The sequence below is a fragment of the Leucoraja erinacea genome, unplaced genomic scaffold (assembly GCF_028641065.1).
Source record: "Leucoraja erinacea ecotype New England unplaced genomic scaffold, Leri_hhj_1 Leri_717S, whole genome shotgun sequence".
Taxonomy (NCBI): Eukaryota; Metazoa; Chordata; class Chondrichthyes; order Rajiformes; family Rajidae; genus Leucoraja; species Leucoraja erinaceus.
The window spans coordinates 19,429-32,186 of record NW_026576638.1 but is presented as its reverse complement, the minus strand read 5'-3'; the positions used below and the strand labels follow the sequence as shown (position 1 = coordinate 32,186).

At 54.3% G+C, this 12,758-nt stretch overlaps 1 protein-coding gene across 1 annotated transcript in view; it reads right to left on the bottom strand.

The window, feature by feature from the left end:
* LOC129694579 (DNA-binding death effector domain-containing protein 2-like) overlaps positions 1-12,208 on the bottom strand; it is a 42,001-nt gene extending 29,793 nt beyond the window's left edge. Inside the window, exons 1-2 of the mRNA XM_055631309.1 lie at positions 11,770-12,208; positions 7,699-7,713 (exon numbers count right to left, since the gene is read on the bottom strand). Of these exons, the coding sequence (XP_055487284.1) occupies positions 7,699-7,713; positions 11,770-12,208 (454 nt within the window). The remainder of the gene's footprint in view (positions 1-7,698; positions 7,714-11,769) is intronic.
* Positions 12,209-12,758: the final 550 nt, after the last annotated feature.

The window sequence follows — 12,758 nt, the reverse complement described above, 5'->3', positions numbered from 1 at the left end:
TCTTATTCCCCCTGCGATTGCCTAAGTCTCACATAATAGCTCAAGCACTGCTGAGACCCACATCATGTCTGGGACCACTATCCAAAAGGGACAACTTGGAAATTGAAAGCCATTTGGAAAATTCTGTTCAGCCCATCTGCAATTGTGCTGGAGATTTCTATCATATTTTTACCATTCAAATTGACAGGAATAATTTTAAATTTAGTAACATTCTTCCTGTGACTATTTTTGCACTATCTTGAAATTATGTTTATTTCCTGTATGAAAATTGATATAAAGTACCATTTAAACATTTTTTTTTATATATTGTTGTAAAGTTTTTATATTCGATACTACTCTATTCTAGATTTACTAGACTACTCTATTCTAGATTTACTAGAATGTTGCCTGGGTTTCAACAACTAAGTTACAGAGATAGGTTGAATAAGTTAGGTCTTTATTCTCTGGAGCGCAGAAGGTTAAGGGGGGACCTGATAGAGGTCTTTAAAATGATGAGAGGGATAGACAGAGTTGATGTGGACAACCTTTTCCCTTTGAGAATAGGGAAGATTCAAACAAGAGGACATGACTTCAGAATTAAGGGACAGAAGTTTAGGGGTAATATGAGGGGGAACTTCTTTACTCAGAGAGTGGTGGCGGTGTGGAATGAGCTTCCAGTGGAAGTGGTGGAGGCAGGTTCATTGGTATCTTTTTAAAAATAAATTGGATAGGCATATGGATGAGAAGGGAATGGAGGGTTATGGTACGAGTGCAGGCAGGTGGGACTAAGGGGAAAAAAATTTGTTCGGCATGGACTTGTAGGGCCGAGATGGCCTGTTTCCGTGCTGTAATTGTTATATGGTTATATGATCTTACCATGAGCAGGTGATTGCATAAAATGTCAGTTGCAAAAAGCAATCCCTAGGCGTTTAGTTTAGAGAATCAGCGCGGAAACACGCCATTCGGTCCACCGAGTCCGCACCAACCAATGATCCCCGCACACTAACACAAACCTACACATGATTGGGACAATTTACACTTACACCTCAATCTGAAGAAGTGTCTCGACCCGAAACGTTACCCATTACTTCTCTCCAGTGATGCTGCCTGTCCCGCTGAGTTACACCAGCATTTTGTGGCATGCTCTGTTGTCAGAGGTCTCTCTGATGAGATACCAAACAGAGGTACTGCCTGTTCGTTTGCCCCAGTGGACACAAGATCTGATGGAATCATTTCATAACCAAGCAAAGAGTGGTCCCTCGTGAGCTGGCCTGTAATTATTCTTCCATCAACATCACACAACAAATTATCCAGAGCTTATCAGATGGGAACCAGAGAGGGATGGTGGAAAATAACCCGCAGGGCTACAAAGAGCAGCAAAATAGAAACATTGGGAAAAAAACAAATAGGACATTCAACTCCCAGTCCACTGCCTTTCATGCGCAATAATCTATATATTACTAAAAATCTGTTCTTGACCGGTTTTGGCGATCTGTGCTGCGATTTCTGAGAGAACGCCGCCACCTACGGCCGTCACTTTTGGCCACCTCGCTCAGAGCCCCCCTCCGCCGCATGTGTGCCGAGGATTTTTCCAGTCGATGAAAAATGAGAGAGATATTAATGATTTTACAAAATTCCCCATTCTCTCTGCTGCCCCCACTGGCGGCAGGGGGGAGGGACTATAAAATCCAGGAAGTGGTGTGCCTAATTCAGTCTCTTCAAGATGGAGGAAGGCAGAGGGTCACATTTCTCTGAGCTGTGAATAACACTGAACACATGTCCACACAACTGAATAAGTACCCTTAATGTGGTTTGAAAATGAAAATATGGTTAAATTAAAAACACTGCCTGCAAATGGTTGTTTGGGGGTTTTGGGTTGAAATAAAAAGGCACTCTCACCCCTCCTTCGGGGAGAGGAGAGGGGGCCCCCTCTCCCCCCCCCCCCCCCCCCCGCCCCCCCTCCCCTCCTCTCTCTCCTCCTCTCCTCCCCTCCATCCCCCTCCCCCACCACACACCCCTCCCCTACCCCCCCCCCTCCACCCCCCCTCCCCCCCTCTCTCCCTCTTCTCCCCCTCCCCTTTTTCTCCCCCCTCCCCTCCCCTAAACCCCTCTCCGCTCCCCCCCCCTCCTCTCTTTCTCCCTCTTTTTGGGTTGAAATAAAAAGGCACTCTCTCTCTCCCCTCCTTCGGGGCCACAGGAGAGGGCCTCTCCTCTCTCCCCCCCCCCTCTCTCTCTCCCCTCTTTTTTTCTCCTCCTCCATCCCGTCCCTCACTTCCACACACCCCTACCCCCCCCTTCCCTCCACGCTCCTCACCTCTTCCCCCCTCACTCTCATCCTCTCTCTCTCCTCCCCTCCACCTTTTTCCCCCTTCACCCACCCTCCCTCTTCTCCTCCTCTCCACCCCCATCCCTCTTGCCCCTCTCTGTGTCTCTCTGTCTCTGCCCCTTCTCTCTCTTCCCTCACTCTCTACCCCCCCCCCGCCCCCCCCCTCTCTCTAGATGTGACTGCAAGTTGGAGGCTATGCGTCAGTAGATAGGGTGGTTATGGGGTAAAAGGAGCAAATTAATAATATTAATATAATATCAAGGGGAGTAATTAGCGTGCGGGGGGGGGGGGGGGGGGGGGGGGGGAGATAGTTAGTGTGTGTGACGCGCTGCATGCCGCCTCCCCCCCCCCCACAACCGCACGTTGGGGGAACAGACTCAACGGGTCTGCACTTGGTCTAGTACAAATTAAAACTCGCTCATATTATCTCTAGATCTAATTTTAGTTTTTAATTAATTTACAGAAATTATTGAATGATACCCACGGCTTAGAGGACATGCCCCTCCGGGTGTGAAGGGGTAGACCAATGGCCCATCCATAATAGTTCAATAGTGCCACAACAGGCCTGGCGGGTGCCCCAGCTCAAACCCAGCACCATTCCACCATTTTCAAAGCTAATTCTATCGCTTTCAAACTCCTTACAGCACTTGCTGAATCATGCTAGCACCAGTTTTTTTTGTGGGAGTTTTCTCAAAAACCTCTCATAGGGTCGTAAGTGATAAGAGCAGAATTAGGCCATTCAACCCATCAAGTCTATCCCACCATTCAATCATGTCTGATCTATCTCTCCCTCCCAACCCTGTTCTCCTGCCTTCTCCCCATAATCCCCGACAACCGCACTAATCAAGAATCTATCCATCTCTGCCTTAAAAATATCCAGACTTGACCTCCACAGCCGTCTGTGGCAAAGAATTCCACAGATTCACCACCCTCCGACTAAAGAAATCCCTCCTCATCTCCTTCCTGAAGGAACGTCCTTTAATTCTGAATCTATGATCTCTAATCCGAGACTTTCCCCACTCGTGGAAACATTCTCCACATCCACTCTGTTCGAGCCTCACTATTCGATACCTTTCAATGAGGTCTCCCCCCTCCCCCCCTCCTTCTTCTAAACTCCAGGGAGAACAGGCCCAGTGCCATCAAACGCTGCTTTCATGTTTTGAAGAAAGTTTTTCCATGACAGGATTTCTATCTATAAAATGGAAACAGATTTTATTAGTCACAAATTACTACAACCTACTTGAAAGAAAATTTGGATGACACCCTTCCGCAAGGAGCAATGGATACAACACAAATAGGTTAATATAAAAATTTGATTCTGTCTGTCCTTTCAGCTTGAACACCTTTTCAAATGATTCCATTATTCACGTTGTCAATTACTTGCAGTGGCAGGTTCCACGTTCGAGAAAATCCCCCTTGAATTGTGTCAGATTTTGGCAACAAAACAAGCAAGCTATAAGGCTCTGAGAACATCGTCCAACCTTGACAACATCCAGGCATTAACTCCAATTAGATAATAACAGGGTGGCAGGACTGACACGATGAAAGAATGGGTTGACTGGGCTTATCTATATTACTAAATCTCTGTTCTTGACCGCTTTTGGCCTTCTGTGCTGCGATTTCCGAGAGAACGCCGCCACCTACGGCCGTCATTTTTGGCCACCTCGCTCAGAGCCCCCCTCCACCGCATGTGTGCCGAGGATTTTTCCCGTCGGTGAAAAATGACAGAGATATTACATTTTTTACAAAATTGCCCATTCTCTCTGCTGCCCCTGCTGGAGGAAGGGGGAGGGACTATAAAACCAGGAAGTGGTGTGCCTCAATCAATCTCTGCAAGTGGTATGCCTCAATCAGAGCTCTGAATAACACTGAACAAATGTCTCAACAGCTGTGAGTACCCATACTGTGGTTTGAAAATGAAAATATGGTTAGTTTGAGGAAAAAAGCACTGCCTGCAAATGGTTGTTTGGGTTGAAGTAAAAAGGCACCCTCTCTCTCCACTCCTCTCTCTCCCCTTCACCCCCCCCAACTCTCCCCCCCTCCCTCTTCTCCTCCTCCTCCCCCCCCCACCCCTCCCTGCTCCCCCCCCAGCACCCCCTCCCCTGCTCCCCACCTCTCCCTTCCCCTCCCTTCCCCCTAAACCCCCTTCCTCCCCCCTAAACCCCCTTCCTTCCCTCCCCCCTCCCCCCTCCTCCCTCCCCCCCCCTCTCCCTCACAGCACCCCCTCTCTCTCTCTCTCTCTCCTTCCCTCCCTCACCCACTCTCCCTCGTCTCCTCCTCTCCACCCGCCATCCCTCTTGCCCCTCTCTGTGTGTCTCTCTCTCTTTGCCTCTTCTCTCTCTGCCCTCACTCTCTACCCCTCTCCCTCTCTAGATGTGAGGGAGGGGGGTTGGGGGTTATGCCGAAGTCGGGGGCTATGCGTCAGTAGATAGGGTGGTTATGGGGTAAAAGGAGCAAATTAATAACATAATATCAAGGGGGGTAATTAGCATGAGTGCGGGGGGGGGAGATAGTTAGTGTGTGTGACGCTGCATGCCGCCTCCCCCCCCCCACAACCGCACGTTGGGGGAACAGACCCAATGGGTCTGGACTTGGTCTAGTATTCACTATAACTTAGGATGAGATGGGATCTTATGGAAACATTTTGAATTCATTTGAGCGAGCTAGATGCAGGAAACATGTTCCCGGCGTTGGGAGAAGTCCAGAACCAGGGGTCACAGTTTAAGAATACGGAGTAGGCCATTTAGGACTGAGATGAGGAAAAACGTTTTCACCCAGAGTTATGAATTTGTGGAATTCTCTGCCTCAGAAAGCAGCTGCAGTTGCTTCCTACACATCACTCTAAATATTTTCCATCCACATACCTCTGTTAAATGTTATTGTAACTATCTCAACTACCTCCTCTAGCAGATCAATCCATACGTCATCACCGTCACTGTGAAAAAGTTGCCCCTCTAGCTGCTATTTAATCTTTCCCCTCTTGCCTTAAACCTGGGCCACCCGGTTTGTGATTCATTTATCTCGTGAAAAAGGCTGCCTACCCAGCCTTTATCAATCCCCAATTACCTCGATCACTGCTGCGAATCAAGTGTTTTGTCGTATGTCCCTAAACAAAACAATACCATTCTTACTTGCAGCAGGTCAACGGATATAGAAGTATGAGTATAGAAGTTGGGAGGTCACATTGCAGTTGTACAAGACGTTGATGAGGCCACATTTAGAGTATTGTGTTCAGTACTGGACACCGTGTTATAGGAAAGATGTTGTCATCTTGAAAGGGTTCCGAAAACATTCACGAGGATGTTGCCAGGACTCGAGGGTGTGAGCTATAGGGTGATTTCACCAAATGTCAAATGAGCGTAGATCCCCCCTCACGTGACCGAAAATTTTAACTGGAGGACATATGTCACATCGGTACATGTTAGTGAATGGGGAAACACGCACTTTCCCACCCGTTAAAAACATGGAAAACGGCCGATTTTTGAGCTGAAAGCTGGAAGCGAACAGCCGAGATTTAAAGATCCAAAATATCGGGAATTATCGCGTTTGCTCGCTGAATTTCATCAAAAGTAAGTTAATAATGCCTTACTTTTGATGAAATTCAGCGAGCAAACGCAATAATTCCCGATAGTTTGGATCTTTAAATCTCCACGGCAAATGTCGGCTGTTCACTTCCGCTGTGTTCCACCTTCAGTTCCCTCTTGTAATTACCTTACTTTCTATCTTTTTTTTTGCCTGAAAATTTAGGTCGCTGTGCTTCACGGTCACCCCAACTAGCACAGTACATTTCAGCTAAAAAATTGGCCATTTTCCATGTTTTTAACGGGTGGGAAAGTGCGTGTTTCCCCATTCACTAACATGTACCGAAGTGAGATATGTCCTCCAGTTAAAATTTTTGGTCACGTGAGGGGGGATCTACGCTCATTTGACATTTGGTGAAATCACCCTATAGGGAGAGATTGAGTAGGTTGGGTCTCTATTCCTTGGAACACAGGGGGGTGATGGGTGATCTTATTAAGGTGTATAAAATCATGAGAGGAATAGATGCACACAGTCACTTGCCCAGAGTCGGGGAATCAAGGAGCAGAGGATCAAGGCGAAGGGGAAAAGATTTAATAGGAATCTGAGGGGTAACATTTTAACACAAAGGGCGGTGGGTGTATGGAACGAGCTGCCAGAGGAGGTAGTTGAGGCTGGGACTATCCCAACGTTTAAGAAACAGCTAGACAGATACATGGAGAAGACAAGTTTGGAGGGATATGGACCAAGAGCAGGCAGGTAGGACATATTGGCCGGTGTGGGCAAGTTGGGCTGGAGGGCCTGTTTCCATATCGTTCTATATGCAAATAAAGCACTCGGTAGACACCAAAATAAACAAAAAAGTTGATATATAAAAACAAATAATGAAGCTCAAAGTCCAACTGTATAGTGCAAAGTCAAACAACAGAATTTCCTCATGCGTTAGACCCATTTGCCCTATCCCTCACCCCTATCCCTCAAACCTTTCATATTCATGTTGCTGTGCAAATGTATTTTAAATGCTGTTATGGCAACTGCCTCAACTACTTCCTCTACAAACATGGAGGGGAAAAAAGAGCATCAGCGAGGCACTCTTTCCTTAAACCTATACCTGCTGGTTCTTGATTCCACTATCCTGTGAAAAAGGCTGTATACTCACCCTATATCGATTCCCAATCATGCTGCCTGATCCACTGAGCTACTCCAGCACTTTGGCTTCTCCATCTTCAATATAATGTCATCCTGAGTTAGACCCATTTGCCAGTGTCTCGCCCTATCCCTGGAACCGTTCCTATCCATGTAGCTGTCAACCAATCTGAAGCAGGGCTTCGACCTCAAATGTCACCCATTCCTTCTCTCCAGAGATGCTGCCTGTCCTGCTGAGTTACTGCAGCATTTTGTGTCTACCTTCAATTTAAACCAGCACCTGCAGTTATTTCCTATACATCCAAAGAGTTGTCAATCTCTGCCTCAGATGGCAGTTGCAGGCCGATTCACTGGATGCATTCAAAAGAGAGTTAGATAGAGCTCTGAGGGCTAGCGGAAGGAAGGGATATGGGGAGAAAGCAGGAACGGGTACTGATTGTGGATGATCAGCCATGATCACATTGAATGGTGTTGCTGGCACGAAGGCCCAAATGGCCTGCTCCTGCACCTATTTTCTATGTGTATAGTTGTCCAAATGCCTTTTAAATGCAGTTATGGTAACTGCCTCCACTACTTCCTCTGTAAACATGGAAGGGGATATAAAATAGACATAAAAAGCTGGAGTAACTCAGCGTCTGTTTCCCTCTCGCCCTACTCTCAGTCTGAAGAAGGGTCTCGACTGTCCCGCTGAGCTACTCAAGCATTGTGTGTCTATTTTCGGTCTAAACCAGCACCTGCAGTTCCTTCCTACCCGCCCGGAGAAAGATGCACGCAGCCCAAGTAAATTAAGAACTCACATCTCCTCCTCTCTCTCACCTATCTTCCCTATCCCCTCTTTTCCTCCACTCCTTCTCCCTTCCTGTCCTCCTCTCCCATCCCCACTCCCCCCTCATGTCCTCCTCTTCGCTTTCTTTTCTCCCGTCCTGCCCTCCCGGCCTGTCCTATTAAGTAATTTTATTGTCCAAGTATTCACATACAAGGAATTTGCCTTGGTGCTCCGCCCACAAGTAACATGACAGACAGTTCCTGCCCTTTCTCCTTTTCATCCCCATCTCGTCTCCCCCTCTCTCCCCCCTCCCCTCCTCTCTTTCTCCTCCTCCTCCTCTCTCCCCCCCTCTTTCTCCCCCCCTCTTCCTCTTTCTCCCCTCCTCTCTCTCTTTCTCCCTCCTCCCCCCTCCTCTTTTCCCTTCTCCCTCTTCCCCCTCCCCTCCTCTTTCTCCCCTCCCCCCTCCTCTTCTCCCCTCCCCCTCTTTTCTCTTCTCCTCCTCTCCCTCTTCTTTCTCCTCCCCCCTTCTCCCCTCCTCTTCCTTTTCTCCTCCTCCTCTTTCCTCCCCTCCCCTCTCCCCCCTCATCTTTCTCCCCTCCCCCCTCCTTCCTCTCCTCCCTCCATCTTTCTTCTCCCCCCTCCTCCTCTTTCTCCCCTCTCTATCCCCTCCCCCTTTCTCCCCTCTCCCTTCCTTTTTCTCCCCTTCCCCTCCCCCCCCCCTCCTTTCTCCCTCCTCTCCTCTCCCCCCCCCTTCCTCCTCCTCCTCTCCCCCTTACCCCCCTTCTTCTCCCCTCCTCCCTCCTCTCCCCCCCCCTTCTCTTTCCTCTCCCTCCCCCCCCTCCCCCCTTTTCTCCCCTCCCCCTCCTCTTACTCTCCTCCTCTCCTCTTCCTCCTCTTTCTCCTCCCCCCCCTCCCCTCTCCCCTCCCCCTCCTTTTCTCCCCCTGGCCTCTCTCTCTCCCTCCTCCTTTTTCTTCTCCTCTCTCTCCTCCCCCTCCCTCTCCCCCTCCTCTTTCTCTCCTCCCCCCCTCCCTCTCCCCCCCCCCCTCCTCCTTCTGCTCTCCCCCTTCCCTCTTCTCCCTCTCCCCACCTCCCCTCCCCTCTCCTCTTACCCCTCCCTCTTCCTCTCCTCTTTCTTCTCCCCCCTCCTCCCTCCTCTTTCCTCTTCCCCTCTTTCCCCTCCCTCTCCCCCCTCCCCCCCTCTCCCTCCTTCCTCCCCCCCTCCTCCTCCTCCCCTCCTCCCCTTCCCCCTCTCCTCCTCCTCCTTCCTCCCCCCTCCTCCTCCTTTCTCCCCCCCCCTCCTCTTTCTCCCCTCCCTCCCTCCTCCCTCTCCTCCCTCCTCCCTCCTCCCTTTCTTTCTCTCCCTCCTCCCCCTCCTCCCTCCCCTCTCCTCTCCCCTTCCCCCCCCCTTTCCTCCTCTCCTTCCCCCCCCCTCTTTCTCTCCTCCCCTCTCCCCCCCCCTCCTCCCCTCTTTCTCCCCTCTCCTCCCTCTCCTCTTTCTCCCCCTCCCCCTTATTTTACCCTCCTCCTCCCCTCCTCCTCCTCCCCCCTCCTCCTCTTCCTCCCCTCCTCCCTCCTCTCCCCTCCTCTTTCTCCCCTTCTCCCCCTATTTTTTCCTTTCTCCTCCTTCACCCCTCCTTTCTCCCCTCCTCCTCTCCCCCTCCTCTTTCTCCCCTCTCCTCTCCCCCTCCTCTTTCTCCCTCCTCCCCTCCTCCTCTTTCTCCCTCCTCCTCTCCCCCTCTTACCCCTCTCCTTTCTCCCCTCCCCCCTCATCTTTCTCCCCCCTCCCCCCTCTCTTTCTTTCCCCCTCTCTTCTCCTTCTCTCCCCTCTCCTCCCCCCTCCCCCCTCTCTTTCCCCCCCCCTCCTCCTCTCCCCCCTTTTTCTCTTTTCTCCCCTCCTCCTCTCTCTCCTCCTCCCCTCTCCTCTCCCCTTTCTCTCCCTCTCCTCTTCTCTCCCTCTCCCTCTATCTCCCTCTTCCTCCCTCCTCTTCTCTCCCCCCTCCTCTTTTCTCCCCTCCCTCCCCTCCCTCCTCTCCCCCCTCCTCCTCTCCCCCTCCTCTTTCTCTTCCCCCCCTCCCCCTTCTCCCCCCTCCCTCTCCTCCTCCTCTCCCTCCCTTCTCCCCCCCCCCCCTCCTCCTCTCCCCCCCGTTTCTTTCCCCTCCCCCCTTCTCTTTCTCTCCCCCCTCCTCTTACTCCCCTTCTCCTCTCCCTCTCCCCTCCCTCCTCCTCTTTCTCCCCCCCTCTTTTCCTCTCTCCCCCTCCTCTTACTCCCCTCCTCCTCCTCTCCCTCCCCCCCCTTCTCTCTCCCCTCCTCTTTTCTCTCCTCCCCTCCTCCTCTCCCCCCGTGTCCTCCCCTTCCCCTTCTCTTTCTCCCCCTCCTCCTCTACTCTTACCCTCCTCCTCTCCTTCTCCCCCTCCTCCCCTCCCCTCCCTTTCTCCCCTCCTCCCCCCTCTTCTTTCTCCCCCCCCCTCTCCCCCCTTTTCCTCCCCTCCTCCTCTCCCTCTCCCTCCTCCATCATAAGCTTGTCGACGTTGGGGTGATATATACCTCCCCTCCTCCTCTCCCTCTCCCTCCCCCCTCACAAGCTTGTCGATGTTGGGATGCAATATACCCCCCCCCCTCCTCTCCCCCCGTTTCTTTCCCCCCCTCCCTCCCCCCTCCCCCTCCTCTTCCCCCCCTCCTATTTCTCCTCTCCCCCCCCTCCTCCCTCCCCTCTTCCTCTCTCTCCCCTCCCCTTTCTCCTCTCCCCCCCCCTCTTACTCCCCCCCCCCTCTTTCTCCCTCTCCCCTCCTCTTTCTCTTCTCCCCTCCCCCTCTCCCGCCCGCCTCTTTTTCTCCTCTTCTCCCCCTCTCCCCTCTCCTCTTACTCCCCCCCTCTTTCTCTCCTCTCCCCTCTTCTCTCCTCCCCTCCCCTCCTCCTCTTCCCCTCCCCCCCTCCCTTTCCCCTCCCCTCTCCCTCTCCCCCCCTCCTCTTTCCCTCCCCCCCTCCTCTTTCTCACCTCCTCTTTCTCCCCCCTCCTCTCCCCCTCCTCTTTCCTCCCCTCCTTTCTCCCCCCCCCCCCCTCCATCTGTCCCCCCCCTCCCCTCCCCTTTCTCTTTCTCCCCTCCTCCTCGTTTCCCTCACCCCTTGCTCCCCCCCTTCTCTTTCTCTAACCCCTTCCTTCTCCCCTCCCCTCTTTCCCTCTTTCTCCCCTCTTCCTCCCTCCCCTTGCTCTCTCCCCCTCCTCTCTCTCTCCCCTCCTCCTCCCTCCCCTCTCCTCCCCCTTCCCCTCTCTTTTCTTCTCCCCTCCCTCCTCCTTTTCTCTCCCCCCCCCCTCCTCTTTCTCTCCCCTCCCCCTTCCCCCCTTCCTCCTTCTCCCCCCTCCCCTCTTACCCCCCTCCTCCTCCTCCCTCCCCCCCCCCTCTGCCCGCCCCCCGCCTCCTCTTTCTCCCCCCCCCCCTCCTATTTCTCTCCCCTCCCCCCCTCCCCTTCTCTTTTCTCCCCCTTCTCCTCTCCCCTCCCCCCTCCCCCCCCTCCTCCTCCCCCTCCCCCTCCGCCCTCCTCCTCCCCCTCCCCCTTCCTCACCCTCCTCCCCTCTCCCCCCCTCCCCCCCTCTCCCCCCCCCCCCCTCCCTCTTCCTCCCCTCCCCCTTCCCCCACCCTGTTTTCTCCCCCTCCCCCCCTTCTCTTCCTCTCTCCCCTCCTCTTCTCCCCCTCCTCTTCCTCTCCCCTCCTCTCTCCTCCCCTCCCCCTCTCTTTCTCTCCCCCTCCCCTCCACCCCCCCCTCCTCTTATTCCCCTTCTCCCCTCCCCCCCCCTTTCTCCCTCCCTCCTCCTCTTTCCCCCCCTCTCCCCCCTCCTCTTCCTCCCCCTCCCCCCCCCCCCTCCCTTCTCCCCCCCTTTCTCCCTCCCCCTCCTCCTCCCCCCGCCCTTTCCCCCCCCCCCCCCTCCCCCCTCTCTCTCTGTCCCCCCCCCCCCCCTCTCCCCCCCCCCCCTCCTCCCCCCCCCCCCCTCCCCTCCCCCCCCCCCTCCCCTCCCCTCACCTGCTCTGGCCCGCTCCTCTGCCCCACATAGGGCAGCAGGTCGTGCCGGGTGATGACCCGCAGCAGCTGGAGCAGAGGCCCGAGCCTGGCCTCGTCGCACAGGCCGCGGCGCTCGAGTTGGTAGAGGAGCCGGACGCCGCTGCAGCTGGTGGGCCGGGGCGGGCGGTGGTGGGGGGTGTCCAGGGCGCCGGGGCCGGGGCCCAGCGGGGGCGGGTAGGCCTCGTCCAGCAGGAAGGACATGGCGTCCACGTCGGCCTGGCTGAGCTGCGAGCCGACCCGCTGGAACATGTGGTGCAGGGAGACCATGCGGCAGTAGTCGGCCTCCCCCTCCTCCTCCTCCTGCTGCTGCCGCCACCGCGCCCGCTTGGCAGCGCCGTCCGACACCGGGGCCGACTGGCGCCTCCGTCTCCCGAACCGTCCCGTCTCTGTCGTCGTCTCTGCCGCCGCCGCCATCTTCCCTCTCCTTCTTCTTCCTTCTGGTACCTTCCACTCGCGCATGCGCCGCTGCTGCCCCCTGACGTGCCCGCCCCCCCCCCCCCCCGGTCCTTATTACGTCACGCGTTCTGTATGACGCACGGGCTCTCCCCTCCCCCCCCCCCCCCCGCCATCTCACTCACGTACGTGCTTACGTAACCTCTACCCCCCCCCATCAACAGCCACGTACGTGCTTACGTAACCTCTACGCCCCTCCACCCCCCCATCAACAGCCACGTACGTGCTGACGTAACCTCTACGCCCCTCCACCCCCCCCCCCATCACTCACGTACGTGCTTACGTACCTCTACGCCCCTCCCCCCCCCCCCCCCACTCCCATCACTCACGTACGTGCTTACGTACCTCTACGCCCCTCCACCCCCCCCCCACTCCCATCACTCACGTACGTGCTTACGTAACCTCTACGCCCCCCTCCACCCCCCCATCACTCACGTACGTGCTTACGTAACCTCTACGCCTCCCCCCCCCATCAGCCACGTACGTGCTTACGTAACCTCTACGCTACTCC